Below are 21,512 nucleotides of genomic sequence, written 5' to 3'. Positions count from 1 at the left end.
AAAAATAGCGAAAATAATAAATTCTGATGAGGACACAGACAAACTGGATCACTCATACACTGCTGGGGGACATGTAAAATGGTATAGCCACTCTGGAAAAGAATGTGGCAGTTTCTAAATCCGCAACTACCATATGATCCAGCAATTGTATTCCTGGACATCTATCCCAGAGAAATGAAAACTCATGTTCACAAAAGAACCTGTACATAAACGTTCAACAGCAGTTTTATTCATAATGTCCTAAAACTGGAAACAGCCCAGATGTCCTGCAACAGGTGAATGGTTAAACCAACTGCAGTATACCCATACCATGGAATATTACTCAGCAATAGAAAGAAGCAAACTATTGATACACACAGAAATTCAGTGAATCTTTGGAGAATTATGGTGAGGGGAAAAAAGTCAATCCCAAAAGGTTACATACTGTATGACTCTATTTATATATTTTGAAATGATAAAATTTTAGAAATAGAAAATAGATTTGTGGTTGCCAAGGAGTTAATTAGGAAATGCGGGTAGAGGGGTGGGTAAGGGAATTTGGCAGAAGGGAGGGAAGGTGAATGTTGTGATAAAAGGGGGAACATGAGGAAATGTGGTATGAAATTGTTCTGTATCTTGACTATGGTCGTAGATATACAAATCTACATGTGATAAAACTGTACAGAACTAAATACACACATACACAAGTAAAACTGGGAAAATCTGAAGTAGATTAGATTTTATCAATGTGAATATCCTAGTTGTAATACTGTACTACAGTTTTGCAAGATGTTGCCTCTGAGGAAAACTAGGTAAGGAATTAACATGACTTCTATATTATTCTGCAACTACCTCAATAGAAATTTCAATTTAAAAAAAGACCAACACACATAAATAAGTTTTGATTCCCAGCCTCTTTTCCTACAACTGCCAGCTCAGTAGCCATATAATATGACCCCCAATTTATGTTAGGCAACAGTTTTACCAAATCTGTTCTAACTGCTTAATATGGCTGGCCGTCTTTTCAGCCTTCACCGTATGTTTCCTCATTGTTGCCTGCCTTCTAAGCCAGTGCCACATTCTAAGGTTTCAGTTATTGTCGAATCTACCTTCTATGTTAGTTAGGTTGTTAGTTAGGCTGTTTAAAAGCAACCTTGAAATCTTAGGGGCTTGCCATAATTAAGGTTTATTTCTCATTCAGAAACGGAGGAAGGGAAGGACACAGGGAGAGGGAAGAGAGAAGAGGATGAAAGAGAGAGAATACTGTCCTCTCACTATTCATAGCTACTTTTAAGATACCCAGTTTATTAAAATCAAAGTTACACTCAGAATAAATGTACCTGAATTCTTAGTGCTAAGTATATCTGATGGGAAAAAGAGTATTTACAGAGATGTACAAAGCTCCATTTCTGCCATGAGAATACACATACTAGTCTTGCCACTGATTAAGGTGGTGACAAGACATTCTGCTTGTGTATAGCACTGCCCTTCACACAAAATTAATAAAGAAATAGATTTCAAGGAAGAGTGTAGAAAGAAAAGATGGTGAAAGCATCCCGAATTCATGGAGGCAGAGGAGAAAAAGGTAGTAGAATTATTATATCTTAAGTGATCTTTATTCAGTCATCCTGTTGAAATTATTACTTATTCAAGTCTCATTTCAAATTCTACCTTTTCTAGGAAATCAACTGAATATTATGTTCTTCTTCCTTTACCATACCCCTACCCCCTCACTTTGTATCTGTTCAAGGCAGAGGTGCCATTAATATTTATACCTCCTACACTGAGATACACAATGACTTGGCATATAGTAGATGCTTTGTATTTAGAGTCACAACTGCTATGTCATTTCAACTAGCATCTAAAAGAACATCTTCCAATTATATAGCCTTCAGTTTTCAAAATGTCAATATATATTACCCCATTTGATTCCCACAATACCCTGGGATGGAACAAAGAATTAAAAACTCAAGAAGGTTAAGTTACCTCTCAAAGGCCAAAGCTAATGAATTTCTACTATGACCTGTATCTTTAGATTCCCATATAATAGTGCTTTTTCTGTTACAGTGCACCTGTTTGCCAAATGCTGTGAAATTTTTTAATAAAAAGTATTATGCTGAGCTAATAACTGGCACCGCAGCAAATACTATTTGTTGTCCCTTCAAACACTGAAGTGCTCAGAACGCGGCTGGCCTATCTCAATCCCATCTGGCAAAGTTTAATTGGTGAAATAACATCAGTTTATCTTATCCATGAGGTGGCCACTGAGCATGGGCCCCAAAAAAGCATTAGAGTAAGACTCCAGTGTACTGTGTTTGTTTTTTGGCCAGTAACAGAAAGAAAATTGCTTTGGAGAAAAATCCGTCCTTCTCACAAACAATATAAATTCTGCTATTTGGAAGTGATTTAAATTATGTTACATATTTCATCTGGGGAGTCTCTCCAGCTTGAGGAAATTCACTTGGGCACAAAATGTACATAAGTAGATTAGTGAGAAATCTAATTTTGCAGATGTATTGAGTGTATTTCAAATCTGGATTTACATATAGAAAAGGAAGTTTGGGAAGTGGAGGTCTGAGAATGTTAACCATCACATACATGCGCTTTCCTAACAGGAGCTGAATACTTGCTCAATTCTCATTTTAGTACCTTAATCAAACCTACAAGAAGTTCTTTAGAATCAAGAGACAAAGGTGTGACAACAAATCTGTTTTGTCTGTAAAGGGGAACAAAGATGAGCAAGTGGCTAATAAACAGTGGAAAGACATAAAATACCTTTCAATTAACTCCGCTGGGAACAACCAGGTGTCTCTGTTGAGGTTAAGAGATGCTAAAAGTGAACCTCACAAACAGAGATGTCTTTGTGTTGCTACCACATCTCTGGCAGAACAAGGGCATTCGCTTTTCAAGTATGTGAAGTGGAACATTATACTCAAGAACGCAAGAGATGACCTCACCAATCAACCAATGCCACCAAGATTTCCCAAAGAATTAAAGAAAAAGACGAAGTAAATGAAACAACCTTGCTCAGTAAATCAGATTCTATTCTAGAAGACAAAACAGGAAGAAGGCACTTTAATTGGAAATCAGAGGCATCTTTTGGCATCTCAGCATCTGACACTCTTCAGATATGAGAGGGATGAAAGTAATTAATAAAAATATTTTTAGGCCGGGTGTGGAGGCTCATGCCTGTAATCCTCACTTTGGGAGGCTGAGGTGGTGAATCACTTGAAGCCAAGAGTTCGAGACCAGCCTGGCCAACACCATGAAACTCTGTCTCTACCAAAAAATACAAAAATTAGCTGGGCATGGTGGTGCATGCCTCTAGTCCCAGATACTTGGGAGGCTGTGAGGCAGGAGAATTACTTGAACCAGAAGGCAGAGGTTGCAGTGAGCCAAGATCATGCCACTGCACTCCAGCCTGGGTGACAGAGTGAGGCCCTGTCTCAAAAAATACATACATATGTATTTTTAAAAAATCTTCCTTGTCTGGACCAAAGCTTCTTAAAAAAATCCAACTCCAAAAAATCTAATTTAAAACAATACCCTCAGACAATAAATATTAACAGTGGATAAATATAAAGTATGATTATGATATACCACACAAAACTGCTTCTCTAAAATGATCCTATGACATTTTTTGCAAGAGTTAGTCAAATCATGAGAGACAACTAAGAATGTTTTACATTAAAAAAAATAAGGTGTTCATAGCCATTCGGCTTCATACTAATGGGACTGTATTTTGGAAATATTACAAAATCCCTTATGGTGCTTATAGTAAGGAGTAACTCTGCCCTGAACAGCAGCCTAAATGTTGTGAGCAGCTATTAAATAATTATGCAGTTCTATTCCTTAAGAGACTGCAATAATTATGGATGAAATATATTTTCATCTTGAAGCTTTGGGATACTTTATGAAAGAAGTAAAATGCCATGAAAATACTCAGTGAACTTTCAAATAATTACAAGTATAAGATTTTTCCATTGCCCACTCCTTTATTGGGGTGTTTGATAAATATTACCAGACATGATTATGGTTTGGTATATGAAGAAACAGAAAATGCCTATCCCTCACCCCATGTCGCCTCTCTAAGAGAAGTAGCACCATATACTTAAAACTAGTAACAAATTGGCTCAGATGGATTGCCAATTCTGTCATAAGTGGTCCCAGAAGAACTGGAGTTGCTGCAGTTTCAGTGACTACCAACTCAGAAGACAGATGTGTGACTGCAGCATTGCCATCAAGTCAACCTCAAAATAATGTTGAAAATTTTTACAAAGAGAATAACAAGAGGGGAAACTGGTATTCGACTATAGTACTACTAACTCCCAATTATCTAGACTGATCGGGAGAAAAAAAGGCATAGTTAATGTTAAACAAAGGAGGGAAATATCAAATGTAAAAATTGATCATTGCCTACACATGTTCAGACACTCCTTAATTCAATTATCTAGTACTTTGACACCTTTCTAGTTGAGTCCCATCACTTATCTAACCCATCATATAAGTTAGAGAAAGAAAGGGGCCTGGTTCTCTGTAACTTATTCATGGATATTGAAAAGTTGACTGGACTTTTATGTAATATTTTAACATATTTAAAGTGCAATGTTTCATTTCCAAACCACGTTTTCTTTTAAACACAGTCTCACTGTCACTGAGGCTGGGGTGTAGTGATGCAATCATGGCTCACTGAAGCATCAAACTCCCAAGCTCAAACCTCCTACCTTAGTCTCCCAAGTAGCTGGAACCGCAGGTGTGTGCTACCACACCCAGCTATTTTTTTCTTTTAAGAGATGAGGTCTCACTTTGTTGCCCAGGCTGGTTTCGAATCCCTGGGCTTAAGCGATCCATCCTGGGATCGCTGAAGTGCTGGGATTGCAGACATGAGAGACAGTGCCCAGCCTCCAAACCACTTTTAAAGAGCCAACTTTTTAGTTAAATATGTGATCCTCTTAGTGCAACAGTTGTCATGTTTTATGATGGAAAAAATGTGTATTAAAATTAAAGATATTAAATTATCAAAACATTTCCCAGAATTCTTTTAAAATAAAGATTTGACTATATACAAGTTGAAGATTTCTCTTTAGTAAAAAACTGTAATATTTGTATTGTTAAAATAACACATCTATTATTTTTTCTATAACTATTATTTGAGTAGGAATAAATGGATTCATTGAGCTTACTCTTAAAACTTTTCAGTCCACAGATCATTTTAGCATAAATGATCCAATTAACTACTAAAAAACAAAATAAAATAACAAAAAACAACCTCTGTTAAGACAGCATAATTAAACCCTGCCACTCTCAATTTCTTCATCTTGTCATTTCCTGATATGAAAAAGAAAGGCTTCTTGGGTGAGAATGGCAAAAAGGAGCCCACAGAGTCAAGAAATACCAGGCTTCTTTTCTCATTCTTTATCATGGCCTCCTTTGTCTCAGTTGAGAACCAATATGAAATCTCATCGCCTCTCCAGCTCAAATGAATTTTTAGCAAAAAAGTAACTCCAAGTAATCATTACTCTTCATTGTTTTTCTCTTTTTATCCTGTGTTGACTTAGAACTTTCCCCAGATACCTAGAACTTATATCCTATCCAAAGTACTATCATACTTTGATAATCTTTGTCCTCTACTATTAGGTACATGACTAAGATTTGTTTTTATATTCAGTGGTCCTACCTTACAGTTGTTTTAAGAGCATACCAGAAGAAAGAACACCATTCTGATAATAAGGAAGTCTGGATCCTGGTCCTAGCTCTACCATTAATTAGCTGTGTGTTCTTAAAGAAGTCATTCAACCTCTCTGAGCCACAGTTTCTCCATTTAAGTAAAGTAAGTCCCTTTCAATGCTAACAATCTTAATTTTATTAAGGAAACACTGGCTGAAAGCCTTGAGATTTCATTTATGATAAAGAGAATCCCTGCCAAGAAAAAAAAATCACTATAATTTTTCTCTACAGCCCAAATTACTTTTGAACACCTTCCTCAACTCTACCCAAGAAGCACTGATCACTGTAGAAAAACATGCGACAGGAAGACAACTAAGCCAAGCATTGTTTAATCTCATTCCTCAGTGTTTTCTAGTTACTGACACTCTCACATCTCAGCAGTTCTTATAACTTGCCTAGGTAAGTCTAGGTAACTGGTTTTTGGTGATAATCTACCTGGAACTGCCTTCTCTAGATTCAATTTAATAGCTACCTTTTGAATCACATGACCCTTCTTTTCTCTTACCTGACCTCATAAACATAGTAAATTCTGAATCAGTAACCAGTTCTGCCACTACCATTTACTGACATTGCTTCTTTTAATCCTTACAGAACCCCTAACAGGTACATATTATCCCTCATTTTAAAAATGAAGATACAGACTCAGAGAGATTAAGTAACAATTAAGGTCACACAATAATTAAGTGGTAATGCCTTGACTTGAACCCATATCTATCTGACTTAGAAACCTCTCCCCATCAGGTAGTTTTTAAAAATATTAAAGTGATATAGAATTTAACCTCCCTCTGATAATTCAAAACAGTTTCAAAATGGATAGAATATTTTTTCCTTAACACAGGAGAGAAGGAAGTAAAGATGAATGATGATATAGGTATGTCTGAAAGGTAAAGAAGCTGAAGAAGTTCATGGTTGATGACCTCTATTAATGCAGAAAATGAAAAATCTAGAATGCCAAATAATAAAATTTGTATTATTTTAAGGCCACGTCTTTAAAAGTAGTAACTCTGGTTAATCAGCTCCTATTTGTCTTAATTCCTTAGGCTTCATTATATTCTATATTTAAGCAAAGTCTATAAAAATGATTTCTGCCCCCCAATTTTTAAGTCCATAGGGAAGTTGAGAGAATAGTAAAAAACACACACATGAATGCCTTTTACCTAGATTAACCCACTGTTAACATTTTGCCACAAATTGCTAAATCTTTCTCTTGGCAAATTTTTGCTGAAAGTAAACTACAGACATGAGAACTCTCTAAATAACATAGCCTGAATCTTCTAAGAATAAGGATATTTTCCTACATAATCATAATAACTATCACATCTAGTAAAATAAACAATTCCTTAATATCATTTAATATACAGTCCATATTCAATCCCCCAATATTCTAAACAATATCTTTTTAGTTTTGATCAGTACCTAATCAAGGTTAACAAGGCAGACTTGAATGTTATGCTTCTTTTAATCTAAGACTATCCACTTATTTTTGTTTGTTTCAAATTTTTTTTCTCATAACAAACTTTTTGAAGAATCTAAGCCAATTATCTTTCAGAATGTCTCACACATAGAATTTGTCTGATTATTTTCTAGAGATTAGATTCAAGTTAAACATTTTGGGTAAGAATATTACATCATCTTTCAGAATGTCTCACACGTGGAATATCTGATTATTTTCTTATGATTAGATTCAACTTAAACATTTTTGATAAGACTACTACATAAATGATATTGTATACTTCTTATCATGTCAGATCAAGGGGCACATAAAGTCAAGTTATCCTACTATTGGAGAGGCTAAGTTTGATCACTTCATTAAAGTGGTACATGTTAGGTAGCTGTTGTAAAGGCACATTTTGTCCTTCGTAATTTTTCAGTAATCTACGGAGTGATATTTTTGAGACCACATAAATATCCTGTTCTCCAACAATCTTAAACTCAATGGTTTTAGCATTCATTGATGATCCTTGCCTGAATCAACTATCGTGCTGGGGTTGCAAAATGGCTCTTTTCCTCATTGAATTGTACAATTAAAATGGGTGAACTTTATGGTATGTAAATTATGCCTCAATAAAGCTGTTTTGAAAAAATTAACTCAGCAACTTACAGACTGTATTTGGTCCATTTTCTGCTATCATATTTTTCTGCCAAGAAATGACAGTTTGAACATTTTACGAATGAGGCTGGGTGTCAAGATGAGGGTGAGCTTAATGAAAGTGTTCTGTTTAAAGTTTTATTAATGGTAGTTTTCTAATTTTATCATTCCTTTTAATAATTTGCTGGCATGCTTCTGTAGACTTTCTCCTGTACTTCCTTTGTTTTTTGGAGTATCATTATAGATTCATGAGATTTTATTTTCCCTCAATCTATTATAATCTGTTACTATTACTATTCTTTTTGATGTTCAAACCATCTTAATGTGGCCAGTGGGAGTCCCTTCAAGCACAATCTTGTGGCCTGATATAACCTTATTAGTCACTTAACAATGATTGCTTTCTTGCACAAGAAGTCCCAAGCTCACTCTGTACTTTCCCAGCCTGAGGCATGAGATTAGACAGTTCCCCAAGAAGACTTGGTTCCTTTCAGTGAGAATGGCATTTAGAAACCAAGATCTAGCTTCTAGGTGTGCTCATTGCCACTGGGGTATGTCTGTCATTGCTTCTAGGCCATTTCTGTGTATAGAACAAAGGAACAGGAATTAATTACTGATATCTTACATTCAAATTTATAATGCAAATACAAAAGAAGAGGAAAAATAACTTTTATCTCTGTGACTTTCAATGAAAATCTTGACTTCTATTATCACTAATATGCTTTGCTTGATTTCTCAATATATGTGAAATGGTAGTAATACTGGTATTATCATTCTGAAACTAATAATAAACCTATTAAGAGAAAGTTTAAAATTTCCTTGAGGTTCCTTATATCCTTAAGATGACATCCTAGAAGGATGCATCATCAAGAACACTATGTTCAAAAGTTATCTGAACTGGGTGATCATTATAAATTAGTTATGTAGGTTTGTTTAGTTTCAGTATGTATTCAATTTTAGTATTTGTCTTCCTTCCCATTATTTTTTACTTAATTCTAATTTTTTGGTATGTAAAACATTTATATGGTCCCCAAGTCAAAACTGTATAAAAAGGCATATTCATAGAAGTCTTGCTTCTATCCCAACTCTATGTGCCCCATTGCTATCCATCCTCTATTTTCATTAATTTCTAGTTTATCCTATGTGTATTTCATTTAAAAAAATAAGGAATTACAGTTTTTCAGAACTAAAATACACATACTGTGAGTTAAGCAACACCCATACAACAGCTTTTATATGAGTTTGATCATGGAGCATACAACTGACATGTATCACATTTTCTACTTGCAATAAATACACAGAGTGGCATACAAGCAAACTCCCACCTGAATTCCGATCAATCCACTGCAGAGACTCCATATGGGCATTCAGAATTCTGCAGATCTGGTGGAGCTGAAAACACATATAAGACTTTTAGATTATGATTATTCTGAGGTGGTAAATAAAAAATAAACATAAGAAATTGACATTAGGAAGTGACTTTTAATTTCTTCTGGTAAGAAATGGACTGAGAATTACTAATTCAGTGTTTTTTTTGCTAATTCATATTTGCAATGTTCATTATCTTTATATATTGGTTCAAATTAATTATTTGTAAATATCAGGAATTGGATACCTATAATTTAATAAGAAACTGACTACCACAGTATAATGAACATTAAGACACATTTCACAAGACAATGAATTCACATAAAAAATTAAAAATAGCACCAGCTGTCAACCAAATCAGCAATTTTTAAAAAATGGTCATACTCAGTTATTGAGTGCGTGGGAAAAATAGGTACATTCATATATAGCCAATAGTAATATAAATTGACCCAACCTTTCAAAATGTAAATTTTTATGATACATATCAAAAGCTTTAAAATATTCATACCTTTTGACTCAGTCAGTATATTCTATTTCCAGGAGCCTATCCAGAGTAGATAATCAAATCTAAATGTAAGTGGTGATTACTGGACTATTTTATATTGGCTAAAGATTGGAAATAATATCTCTACCAAGCAAAAAATGATTAAGTATATTATGGCAAAGTCAACCCTGATGAAACACTGTAGTACCATTAAAACTTATGTTTTCAAAGAATGGTTAAAATCTTGGGCAAAGACCATGAAAGAATGTTAAGTGAAGACAGAAAACAAAAAGTTATTTAGTTTTCAGTACTCTTTAAAACAAAAGAAGTATTTTTAGCAGCATAGCAAAAAAGACTAGAAAGAAATACACCAGTATATTATCAGGGTACTGGTAATATAGATGACTTAATTTTCCTTATGGATTTTGTAAGAAAATGTGACTGAATAACACAGTGCATAATATGAACTTACTTAATAAAACTTTTAGACATTAGGTGGTCTTTCCCATTGCCGCTCACAAAAAAGGGGGGAATAAAAAAGATAAATCTCATCACCGTGAATACTGGAACACATAGCTCCTATTTTTCTTCCCTAGTATGTGACCCAGAGTAATAAAGCTTTGTTAATCTGGTTACAATAAATTATCTACAGGAATATTATTGTTCAGAAAATGTTTTTCCCGTTTCTTGTCCAAGGATTTATGCTATCTGCAAAAAGGGCTGTCAGTGATCTCTTTCTTCTTTTATTCTGCAATCAAACAGCAATTACCCTTTAATTGACTCATCTTAAACATCCCAATCACCCCTGCCAGGAAAACAAAAAGACTCAAACCATTTACTACCCACTACTAAACTAAAACAAAACAATCCAGGGCGAAGTAGAGAAAATGGACAAAGACAGAATTATAATCTCCTTTTACTTACTTGTTTGAGAACACTCCACTTATATTAATTCAACACGGAGAAACTAGAAATCAGCTCTGCTGAGTGTCTAAATCTGCATATATTTACCTATGCATCAAAATTCTATTACAACAAAACAATTTTCAATTTTGGAATTACAATGGTAATCTAATATTTCATTAAGAGAAAATCTGTATTTTGTAAACTCTTGATCATCTGTGTGAACACAGGGACATGGTGTCATGAATAATTTCAGACTAATTTATATTTGTCTTTGTTCAACTTTAGATTCACCCAAAGTAGAGAATGGCATAATTTTTATAGCCGGAAGGGACTTAGGATCATTTAGTCTATCCTTGACATTTTGCAAAAGAAGGAGCCAAGACCCAGAGAGATTAAACGACTTAAAATTCTAATACTTTCTCAGCTATAACACACTGTATCTTTATAATTAAAAAATGGTAATGTGTATGTAGATAAAGAACTGTCTGTATATAATTGAACAAAGAGCTTACTAAAGAATAATCACCACTTATATATATGTCATTCATCTTCACCTACCCGATCCTGGCCTCACTCCTAATTATATTTAACTGATAGAAAGCACAATGGGAGATCCCTCTTACTATTACTGCCACAGAGTGGGAATGGGAAAACGAGGACTCCATTTAGCTGCTGAGACAACAGGGAAAGGTACAGGAAATAAACTCTGATCAGAGTATAGAGAAAGAAAAAAAAAAAAACCAATTCTTTCTTACTGCCAAATTAATTCACAGCACCTTAACTCTAACTGGAGCCTCAGCTGTAATTCCACTGATACGATACATTTATTATGAGCTAAGTAGTATTCTATGGGGGCAGGTATAAACCTAATAACCATATTTCACCAAGTTTCTATAGAAAAATGTAAAGTCTCAAACAGTCAGCCTAACAAATGTTAAAATACAATCTAATCATAAATTAAGGATTGCCTGGTTGTGTTTAACAGACACAAGCATACCTACTAACACTTACATGAGTATGTAAACAAATATGTAAAAAGAAGAATGAACTGGCTAATAAGTGAACAGAAAAATAAATACAGGTACATACTTAGTTATGTGAAGAATAAGGGAGAAAACCATGACAGCTTAGGGAAGAGTAATATTTTCACCTTCCTGGGAATAACCACAAAAAGCTCACAACCTTTTCTGCCTCTAAATGTTTCCTGCTCCACTAACCACACCCAAGGGGCTTCATATCTCTAGAGGCAAGAAGAAACACTATAGAAGATGGATGAAAGGGACTAGCTTAAAGGAACCACAGAATGCTAATTTCTTTTTAGAGACAGGATCTCACTCTGTCACCCAGGCTAGAGCACAGTGGTGCAAGCATAGCACCTCAGCCTCCAGAGTAAGTAGGACTGTAGGTGTGTACCACCATGCCCAGATAGATTTTTTCATTTTTTATAGAGGCAGAGTCTCACTATGTTGCCCAGGCTGGTCTCAAACTCTTGGCCTAAAGCAATTCTCTTGCCTCGGCCTCCCAAAGTGCTCGGGTTTTAGGCATGAGCCACCATACCTGGCTGAATGCTAATTTCATACTAAATCTTGGTTGTCTAAGTACACAAAGCAGTAAACACACCGGATCAGTAGTGTCAGCAGAACTTTCAAATGTATTCAGGTGATTAACACCATCCTTGAGATCTTGGGCCATTTGTTTCAGCTGAGCATCTATACGCTCTGCTAATCTGTAACTGAAAAGGCAAGTAAAATAAAGGGATTAACAAAAAGTGTTTTCTCCACTACCTATTCTTGTTGACATATAAACATGACACTGCTAATTGGATTTGCCCTAATTCCCCTATCTTTTCAGTGGAGTTCAATTATGACCACTGATATATTTTCATGGATGCAGCATTTGTGAACTTATTATTACCATATTCTAAAAAGACTCCAAATGAGAAGGCTTTTATCTACTTTGCCATTTTTATCATCACCTATTTATCCTCCAGGTGAATACCCTGGGGATCTGTAGAGCAAATGAATCCTTTAAGGTGTCAAAATACACCTACAGGACATTTACATACAAAAGAGAAGTTATTTAGGGTTTGGCAATATTCAATAAATGCTGAGATGTCTTCAATGATCTTGAATACACAAATTTGCAAAATAAAACCTCATATAAATATACTCCATCAGGCAAAAAAGATGTTTTGAGAAATGAGCTTCATGATAATCAAAGATAGACAAATCTGCTAAGTTCACTAGTTGCCTAAATTCTCAAGATTTCCACACAAACTACACACAGGCGTGCACACACACGACCCAGTCAATAAATATGTTTATAAGAATTAAAGTGGCCAGAGGATTTTTCAACCTTAATGTGTATAAAGATTTAAAGAGTCAATTAGATTTGTAGGTAACAACTATCTACTGCCTTTCTACGGCATAGTACTTATGCCATAGAATTGGTTGCCTAGATTGTTGAAGATTCTGGTAAATATTTCATCACAATATAAATCTGGGCCGGATGTGGTGGCTCATGCCTGTAATCCCAGCACTTTGGGAGGCCGAGGAGAGTGGATTATGAAGTCAGGAGTTCGAGACCAGCCTGGCCAACATGGTGAAACCCCGTCTCTACTAAAAATACCAAAAATTAGCTGGGTGTGGTGGCACGTGCCTGTAATCCCAGCTACTCAGGAGGATGAGGCAGAAGAATCGCTTGAACCCAGGAGGCAGAGGTTGCAGTGAGCCGAGATCATGCCACTGCACTCCAGCCTGGGCGACAGAGCAAGACTTCATCTTGAATATATATCTGACTACAAAAGAGCAACTGGAAAGGAACTAATGTCATGAAGATTTCTTCAAACTATAGTTAGGATCTTATGGCCAAAAATGTAACTCTATATGTTTCAAAAAAATGATAGAATGCATAGAAAGCAATACAAAGAAAAGAAAAATTCACAAAGGTTGAAATACAAAAGCAGAAACTGGTTTAGGTTAATACAGATTAGTTGTACTTACCACATTTAATGCTCCTACAAAAAAGTTAACTTGCAAGCATGTTAAAAATAGGCCCAGTCTTAACTCATAATAAGTTATTGATAAAATGTGTCCAATTTAGTCTCAGTCTAGATTATGTTGTTCATTCATACAAATTCTAATACTTAATAAATTGACAGACTACCAAACCTCAGTTCCAAAGAAATAAAGTTACTTCGGAAACATTGGCACTGTACTGACAGAAGGTAAAGACTGAAGAGTTCACAAATAAAATATAGCCCTCCTAATACACTGACAAAATCACTCCATTTTTGAAAGCTATACAGTTTGCCTCCAGATTAACAAATTGCCTTTAAAATAGCAAATGATTTATCACTAAAGCAATTGCATGAACATTAGTTTTAGCAGAATCAACATAAAGAGGATACCACAAATATCCCACAATACCATGACACCACACACATAAAATTTGTACTTCTAATTTAAGAACAAATTTGACAAATACAAAACCTTTACAGTGAACATGCATAAGGTTGACAGTAATAACAATAAACAAAATGCTATAAAACAAAATTGCCAGAATGATTTCCTCATTTACAAGCATCCAGAAAAGATAAGCAGAAAACAGTCAAACAAATTGATAAATGTCAACTACAAAAGCTTGTCCCTTTCTACCGATTTGTATTCTTTGCCTTCCAATTCGACTTTTCCCCTCTGTTCCTGGAATGCTCTCATAATATGTAAGTCCTGCCCCATTCTTCAATCTTTATCCAGTTACTTACGTCTTCACACGCTCCTCATCTGCATCCTGCAGATAATGAAGTCCACTCTGGTTGCTCGTAGCCTCCTCTAAATAAGTCAACAGAAATTCTAGTTCCTGCTGCTCTGACAGGATAAAATCCAATTCTTGTTCCAACCTGAATAAAGTAAGTTAATAAAAGAGCTGATGAAAGGAATTTGGAGTGACAAAAAGAAAAGAGTTAACAAACTACAGAGGGAAAAAAAACACTGAATAAAAAGATAGGTCTTTAATCTTTCAACCAAGGAAATCTAAGGTTCTACCTTTTCTGATCCAGTTTCACTTTGTTCACTTCTCCATGTAAAATACTAATCTATAAAGAGAAATATGAATACAACAATATAAGTATTTGAATTTATATAACAATTTTAGAGCAATATTAATTTTCTCAAATACACTTCAAATATGAAAGATTTCCTTTTATTCAGGGTACTTATTACCTAAGGAATATATTTTGAACTGCTCACCAATATTGGAATAGAGAATTAACCACAGGGCTGGGTATGGTGGCTCATGCCTATAATCCCAGCACTTTGCGAGGCTAAGGCAAGAAGATCACTTGAGCCTAGGAGTTTGAGATCAGACTGGGCAATGCAGTGAGACCCTATCTCTACTGAAAAAACACACACATCATTAGCTGGGGGTGCTGGTGTGCCCCTGTGGTCCCAGCTACTTAGGAGGCTGAGGTAGGAGGATTGCTTGAGCCAGGGAGATTGAGGCTGCAGTGAGCTGTGATTGCACCACTGTGTTCCAGCCTAGGTGATACAGCAAGACCCTGTCTCAAAAAACAAAAACATAAACAAAACAACAACAAAGAAAACCACAAAACACAGGTCTATGTTCTTATGTTCATCTGTAAATACTTGCACAATATAGGTAGATTAATGAAAACATCTTCTTACCATCTCACCATTCTCAATCAATGTACGGTCCCAAGCATTGACCTGAGTGGCCTGGAGAAGAAAGTACTTCTCTTGATCTTCCAGCTCAAGGTTCCACTCATTTATAAGACCCTCCAGGTGACCATATGTCATCACAGGAGTTGCTACTACACTAAAACATAAAAGGATGCAGGATGATCCAATAATCATACTTTAAAAAGTGTGATCAGATTTTAAAAATGAACTCAGGAGGACTCTGAGAAGAAAACAGCATGTAAGGAGTTTCCCGTACCTGCACCCCAAGAAAACAAACATAACTGGTAAAGATGATTTAAAAAAACAACCCCTCAAAGTCACTTGAAATTATCCTAGAGGAATATAGTAAATAAAGATTTATTAAGAAACCTACTAAATCACAGCAAGAATAGCTAAAGTCTGTGCCATAATCTGCTCTTTCTCTTCCCCTCATCCCAGCTCAGCATGACAGAAGCTCCTTTCTGGGTAGGCATAGCTAAGGAGATAGGATTCTCTCTCCCCCAGCTCTTAGTCAAAGTGACCCATTCCCTGTCTGAGAAGTATCCACAAGAGAGTGGGCATTCCCCACTGGGCAGAACCATGTAGAACTCTGATTCCCCTGCCAAGTGGTATCAAAAAAGGCTCAGTAACTAGCTAATCTTTGATCCCTTGGCCAGCAGAGCCAGTCAATGCTGATTCCTCTGCTGTGGCAGTGTCAGCAGGGCTCAGTGGGAAGGTAATCATCAATTCCCTAAGTGGAAGACACAGGCACAATTCCAGTTCCTCCACCAGGGTTCTTTCTGTGGGATCCAATGACAAGTTGAACCTAAATTCCTACCCAGTAGCAACAAGGCTCAATGAGGCAGAAGAGGCAGGGTTTAGTCACCATTAGGCTTCACCTCTTGCCTCTGGTGTCAGAGAGACCCAGTGGGGAGCTGAATCTCTATACCCACCCAGCATCATTACAACTGAACAAGGTAATTCAAGTTAGGACCTGTAGGGATCCCACTTCCTACCATCCATGGGGTCAGCAATGCCCAATGAGAAGCTTGACCTCCACATCCACTGGCAAAGCCAGACTAAATGAGGTAGGGCAAAGAATGCCTAGTCAGTACTTTGTCCCCCTTCTCCCATGAGCCTGTGTCAGCTGGGCCCAGTAGAGAGCTAAGCCTTCATACCAACCAAGGAGGCTGAATGAAGTGATATGAAACAGAGTAGTTGACATCATGCTTCTTCCCTCCCCTTGTGTCAGTGGGGCCAACAGGAAGCTTAAATTCTGCCTCCACCTGCAGCAACTAAGCAGTGTGAGTCAGTCCTCCACTTCCCCTTGATCTGGGGGCTCCAGGGCCCAGCTGGGAACTGAGCTTACATCTCCACTTACTGGCAATAAAGTGGTAGCATGCAATGTTCGCCTTTCATGAGCAATGAGTCAATGAGGCTAAGCGGGAAGCAGAGTTTCCAAACCACCCATCTGCCTTGAGACAGCGTGTGAATAAGTGCTCCACTTTTGCTGGAGTGGTGTAGGTAAGGTCCAGTGGGAAGTTGAACATACAAACACACCCATCCCTTGTACTACATGTCAATAAAGAGATGCTTGATGAAAAAAAAAAAGATGAGATGGCCGGGCGCGGTGGCTCACGCCTGTAATCCCAGCACTTTGGGAGGCCGAGGCGGGCGGATCACAAGGTCAGGAGATCGAGACCACGGTGAAACCCCGTCTCTACTAAAAATACAAAAAATTAGCCGGGCGCGGTTGTGGGCGCCTGTAGTCCCAGCTACTCGGGAGGCTGAGGCAGGAGAATGGCGTGAACCCGGGAGGCGGAGCTTGCAGTGAGCCGAGATCGCGCCACTGCACTCCAGCCTGGGCGACAGAGCGAGACTCCGTCTCAAAAAAAAAAAAAAAAAAAAAAAAAAAAAAAGATGAAAATAGGACCTAGACTTTCCTAACATAATAGACAGAATGTCCAAGATAAAATTTTAAAAATTACCCATCATATCAAAACCCAGAAAACCCACTACTTGAAAGAGAAAAGACAACAGATGCCAACACTGAGAGGTATCAGATATTGGAATTATCTGAAAAGAATTTTAAAGTAACCATCAAAAAAAGGCTCAAACAAGCCATTTCAAATTTTCTTAAAACAAATGAAAAAATAGAAAATCTCAGCAAATAAATAGAAATTATGAAAAACAACCAAATGAAAGATATAGAACTGAAATGTAAAATAACTGAAATAACAAGCTCACCTAAGGAGTTTGATAAGAGAATGCAGTCAACAGAGGATAGAAGAAGAAAACTTGATGACAGACAAATAGAATTTACAGAAAAACAAAGAAAAACTTTGCAGAAACAAATGAAAAAAGTCTCAAGGACTTGGAGGACAATAATAAAAGAAGTAACATTTGTATGATAAGAGTTCCAGAAAGAGAGGAAAGAGAGAATGGGACTGAAAAACATATTAAAAAAAAAAAAAGATTGAAAACTCTCAAAGTTTGTCAAAAGATATAAACCCACAGATTCAAGAAGCTGGACAAACTCCAAACAGAATAACTCAAATCCACACTAAGACACAAAATAATTAAACTTCTGAAAACTAAAGACAAAGAAAAAAAATCTTGAAAGCAACCAGAAAGAAAAAAATGCATTACTTAAAAAGGAATATCAGTTTAGATGACAGTAGATTTCTCATCTAAAACCAAGCACTGAATGAAAAAAAAGTGTCAACAATGACTTCTGTATCTGGTGAAAATGTCCTTCAGAAATGAAGGGGGAGATAAAGATATTCTCACACAAAGTCAAATCAAGAGAATTTGTTGCTAGCAAACCTACCCTTGAAGATTAAACAGAAAGGAAATGAAAACAGAAGACTTGGAACATCATATAAAGCAGCGATCCCCAACCTTTTAGGCACCAGGAACTGGTTTTGTGGAAGACACTTTTTCCACAGACGGTGGGAGGGGCCTGCAGGAGGATCATCAGGCGTTAGATTCTCATCAGGAGTGTACAACCTAGATCCCTTGCATGTGCAGTTTACTATAGGGTTCACGCTCCTATGAGAATCTAATGTCTGATCTGACAGGAGGTGGAGCTCAGGCAGTAATTAATGCATGCTCACCTGCTGCTGGCCTCTTGTTGTGTGGTCCGGTTCCTAACATGCTACAGATCAGTACTGGTCTTTGACCCAGGGGTTGAGGACCCCTGATATAAAGGAAGGAATATCAAAATTGGTATAGACAAGGGTAAATATACTATTCTACTTCTCGTTTCTTAAATCATTTGATGGCTGAACTAAAAATTATAACCCCATGTGATGTGATATTCAATGTACACAGAAGAAATGGCTGAGACAACCATACTTAAAAGCTAAGAAGGGTAAAAGGAATTAAATGAAATTAAGGTTTCTGTATTTCACCCACACAGTGTAGTGGTATGACTACACTGTTGTAAGTAATGCATGTATCTGGAATACCTAGAGCAACCAGTAATAAAACTATACAAAATAATGTACTTAAAAACACTATTAACAGAACAAGATGAAACCCCCCAAAAATATTCAAACAACCGACAGCAGAGTAAAAAAAGGAAAGAGAAGAACAAAAATCAGAAGCAACAAATAAAATGGCAGATTTAAGCTCTAACATATGAATAGTTACCTTAAATATAAATGTGCTAAGCATACCAATAAAATACAGAGACTGGAAGAGTGAATAAAAAATGATCCAACAATATACTGTTTATAAGAAATTCACTTCAAATACAAGGATATATTAATACACAGTTTGAAAGTAAAAGAATGGAAAGAATGCAAGCTTCATTTTTTAAAAAGAAATGGCTATATTAATATCAAATAAAGTGGACTACAGAGCAAAGAAAATTACTAGAACCAAAGAGAGACATTACATAGTGATAAAGGAATCAAGGCATCAGGAAGGCTAACAATCCTACATGTGTAGGCGACCAAACAAGAAAGCCTCAAAATACATGAAATAAAAACTGATAGAGCTAAATGGAGAAATAGAGAAGTCCACAATTAAAGGCGGAGATTTCAAAAAGCCACTCTCCACAACTGAAAGAACTACTAGACAGAAAGACTCCAATAATACAGAATCTGAAATTACAGTGAAGCAACAGAATCTAATTTACATATATAGAACATTCCACCCTACAGCAGAAAACACAATTTTCAAATGTCCATGAAACATTCATCAAGACAGACTGTATACTCACCCACAAAACAAACCTAAATAAATATAAAAGAACTAAAATCATACAAAGCATATTCTAATACCACAATGGGATCAAAGTAGCGATAAATACAGAAAAAACAACAAGAAAATCTCCAAACACTTGGAAATTAAACAACACACTTCTAAATGATAAATTAGTAAAAGAGGGATTCACAAAGGAAATTTAATAAGTATATAGAGCTGAATGAAATCACAATATAACGTAATATGTAGGTCACAGTTAAGGAAGTGTTGAGTGGGGTATTTATAGCACTAAATGTGTATGTTAAAAAATAGGAAAAGTCTCAAATCAATAGTCTGAGTTCACACCTCAACAAACTAGAAAAAGAGCAAAATGAACGCAGTACAATCAGAAGGAAGGAAATAATAGAGTAGATATCAGTGAAATTGAAAACATGAAAAGAATAGAGAATAATTAATTAAACAAAAGCTGGCTCTTTGGGAAGAGATCGATAAAATTGATAAAAGAAAGACACAAACCACTAATATCAGAAATGAAACAGGAATATCCCTACAACCATTAAAAGGACAATAATGAAATACTATGAACAACTTTATACTCACAAATTTAACAACATAAAAAATGGGCCAACTCTTTAAAAACCACACATTCATCAAAGATTAACTAGATAACCTGAATAGTTCTAGAACCACTAAAGAAATTGATTTGTAATTTAAAATCCCCTTTAGCCTAAAAGCCCCTTTAGTGGAGCATGGTGGTTCACGCCTGTAATCCCAGCACTTTGGGAGGCCGAGGCGGGCAGATCACTTGAGGTCAGGAGTTCGAGACCAGCCTGGCCAACATGGTGAAACCCGTCTCTATTAAAAATACAAAGATTAGCTGGATGTGGTGGCAGGAGCTTGTAATCCCAGCTACTCAGGAGGCCTCGGCTGAGGCAGGAGAATCACTTGAACCTGGGAGGTGGAGGATGCAGTGAGCTAAGATCTTGACACTGCACTCTAGCCTGGGCATCACAGTGAGACTCTGTCTCAGAAAATAATAATAAGAAGTAAATAAATACCCCTATTTACATTATTTCTTTTAGAAAACAGAAAACAGAATACTTTTAAGATCATTTTATAGAGCCAATATTACCCTGATATCAAAACTAGAGACATAAAAGAAGAAGAAAACTACAGACTAATATCTCTCATGAACTTAGATACAACAGTCCTCAAACAAAATACCAGGAAACCAAATTTTTAAAAATGTATCAAAAAATTATACACCATGATCAAGTGGGATTTATTTAACATATGCAGGGCTGGTTGAACATCTGAAAATCAATCAGTGTAATCTACCACTTCACCAAGATAAAGAAACAGAATCTTAAAAGACTATCAACTGAGGCTGAAAAAGCATTTGACACAAATTGATTTTTGACAAAGGTGCAAAAGCAATTTGGGGGGAAGATAGTCTTTCAATAAATGATGTTAGAAAAACTCGACATCCACAGACAAAAAAAAATTAATCTTGACCTAAACCTCACACCTTATATAAAAATTGACTCAAAATGGATCACAAGCTTAAATGTAAAATGTGAAACTATAAAACTTTTAGAAAAACACAGAAGAAAATCTTTGGGATCTAGGGCTAAGAAAAGATTTCTTATAATTGACACTAAAAGCACAATTCATTAAAAGAAAATGTGATAAATTGTAACTCATTAATTAAAGGTTTTGATACAACAAAAGGACCCTGTTAAGAGGATAAAAAGCCAAGTTACACAGTTAAAGAATATACTTATAAGCCACATATCTGACAAAAGACTGGCATATAGAGTACATAACAAACTCTCAAAACCAAACAGTAAAAAAATCAAATAATCCAAATAGAAAATGGACAAAAGATATGAACACACATTTCACCAAAGAGGCTCTACTGATGGCAATAAACATGTGAGAAGACTTTCAACATCATTAGTCATCAGGGAAATGCAAATTAAAACCATAATGAGATATCACTTCACATCTGTCAGAAGGGCTAAAATAAAAAATAGTGACAACACCAAATTCTGGCAAGAATGCAGACAATCTG

General features: G+C 36.0%; 1 protein-coding gene across 8 annotated transcripts in view; it reads right to left on the bottom strand.

Moving 5' to 3' along the window:
* LOC105490443 (nucleoporin 62 C-terminal like) overlaps nucleotides 1-21,512 on the bottom strand; it is a 136,038-nt gene that overhangs the window by 18,225 nt on the left and 96,301 nt on the right. For 6 of the 8 annotated variants that reach the window (XM_071088460.1, XM_071088462.1, XM_071088458.1 and 3 more), the window contains 5 exons: nucleotides 15,233-15,383; nucleotides 14,594-14,643; nucleotides 14,314-14,448; nucleotides 12,171-12,282; nucleotides 9,118-9,184 (listed from right to left, as the gene is read on the bottom strand). In XM_071088460.1, the coding sequence (XP_070944561.1) occupies nucleotides 9,118-9,184; nucleotides 12,171-12,282; nucleotides 14,314-14,448; nucleotides 14,594-14,643; nucleotides 15,233-15,383 (515 nt within the window). The remainder of the gene's footprint in view (nucleotides 1-9,117; nucleotides 9,185-12,170; nucleotides 12,283-14,313; nucleotides 14,449-14,593; nucleotides 14,644-15,232; nucleotides 15,384-21,512) is intronic. The other 2 variants (XM_011756058.3, XM_011756059.3) reach the window with 1 other exon arrangement.

This window comes from Macaca nemestrina, chromosome X (assembly GCF_043159975.1).
Source record: "Macaca nemestrina isolate mMacNem1 chromosome X, mMacNem.hap1, whole genome shotgun sequence".
Lineage (NCBI taxonomy): Eukaryota > Metazoa > Chordata > Mammalia > Primates > Cercopithecidae > Macaca > Macaca nemestrina.
This window is presented reverse-complemented; position numbering and strand designations above follow the sequence as displayed.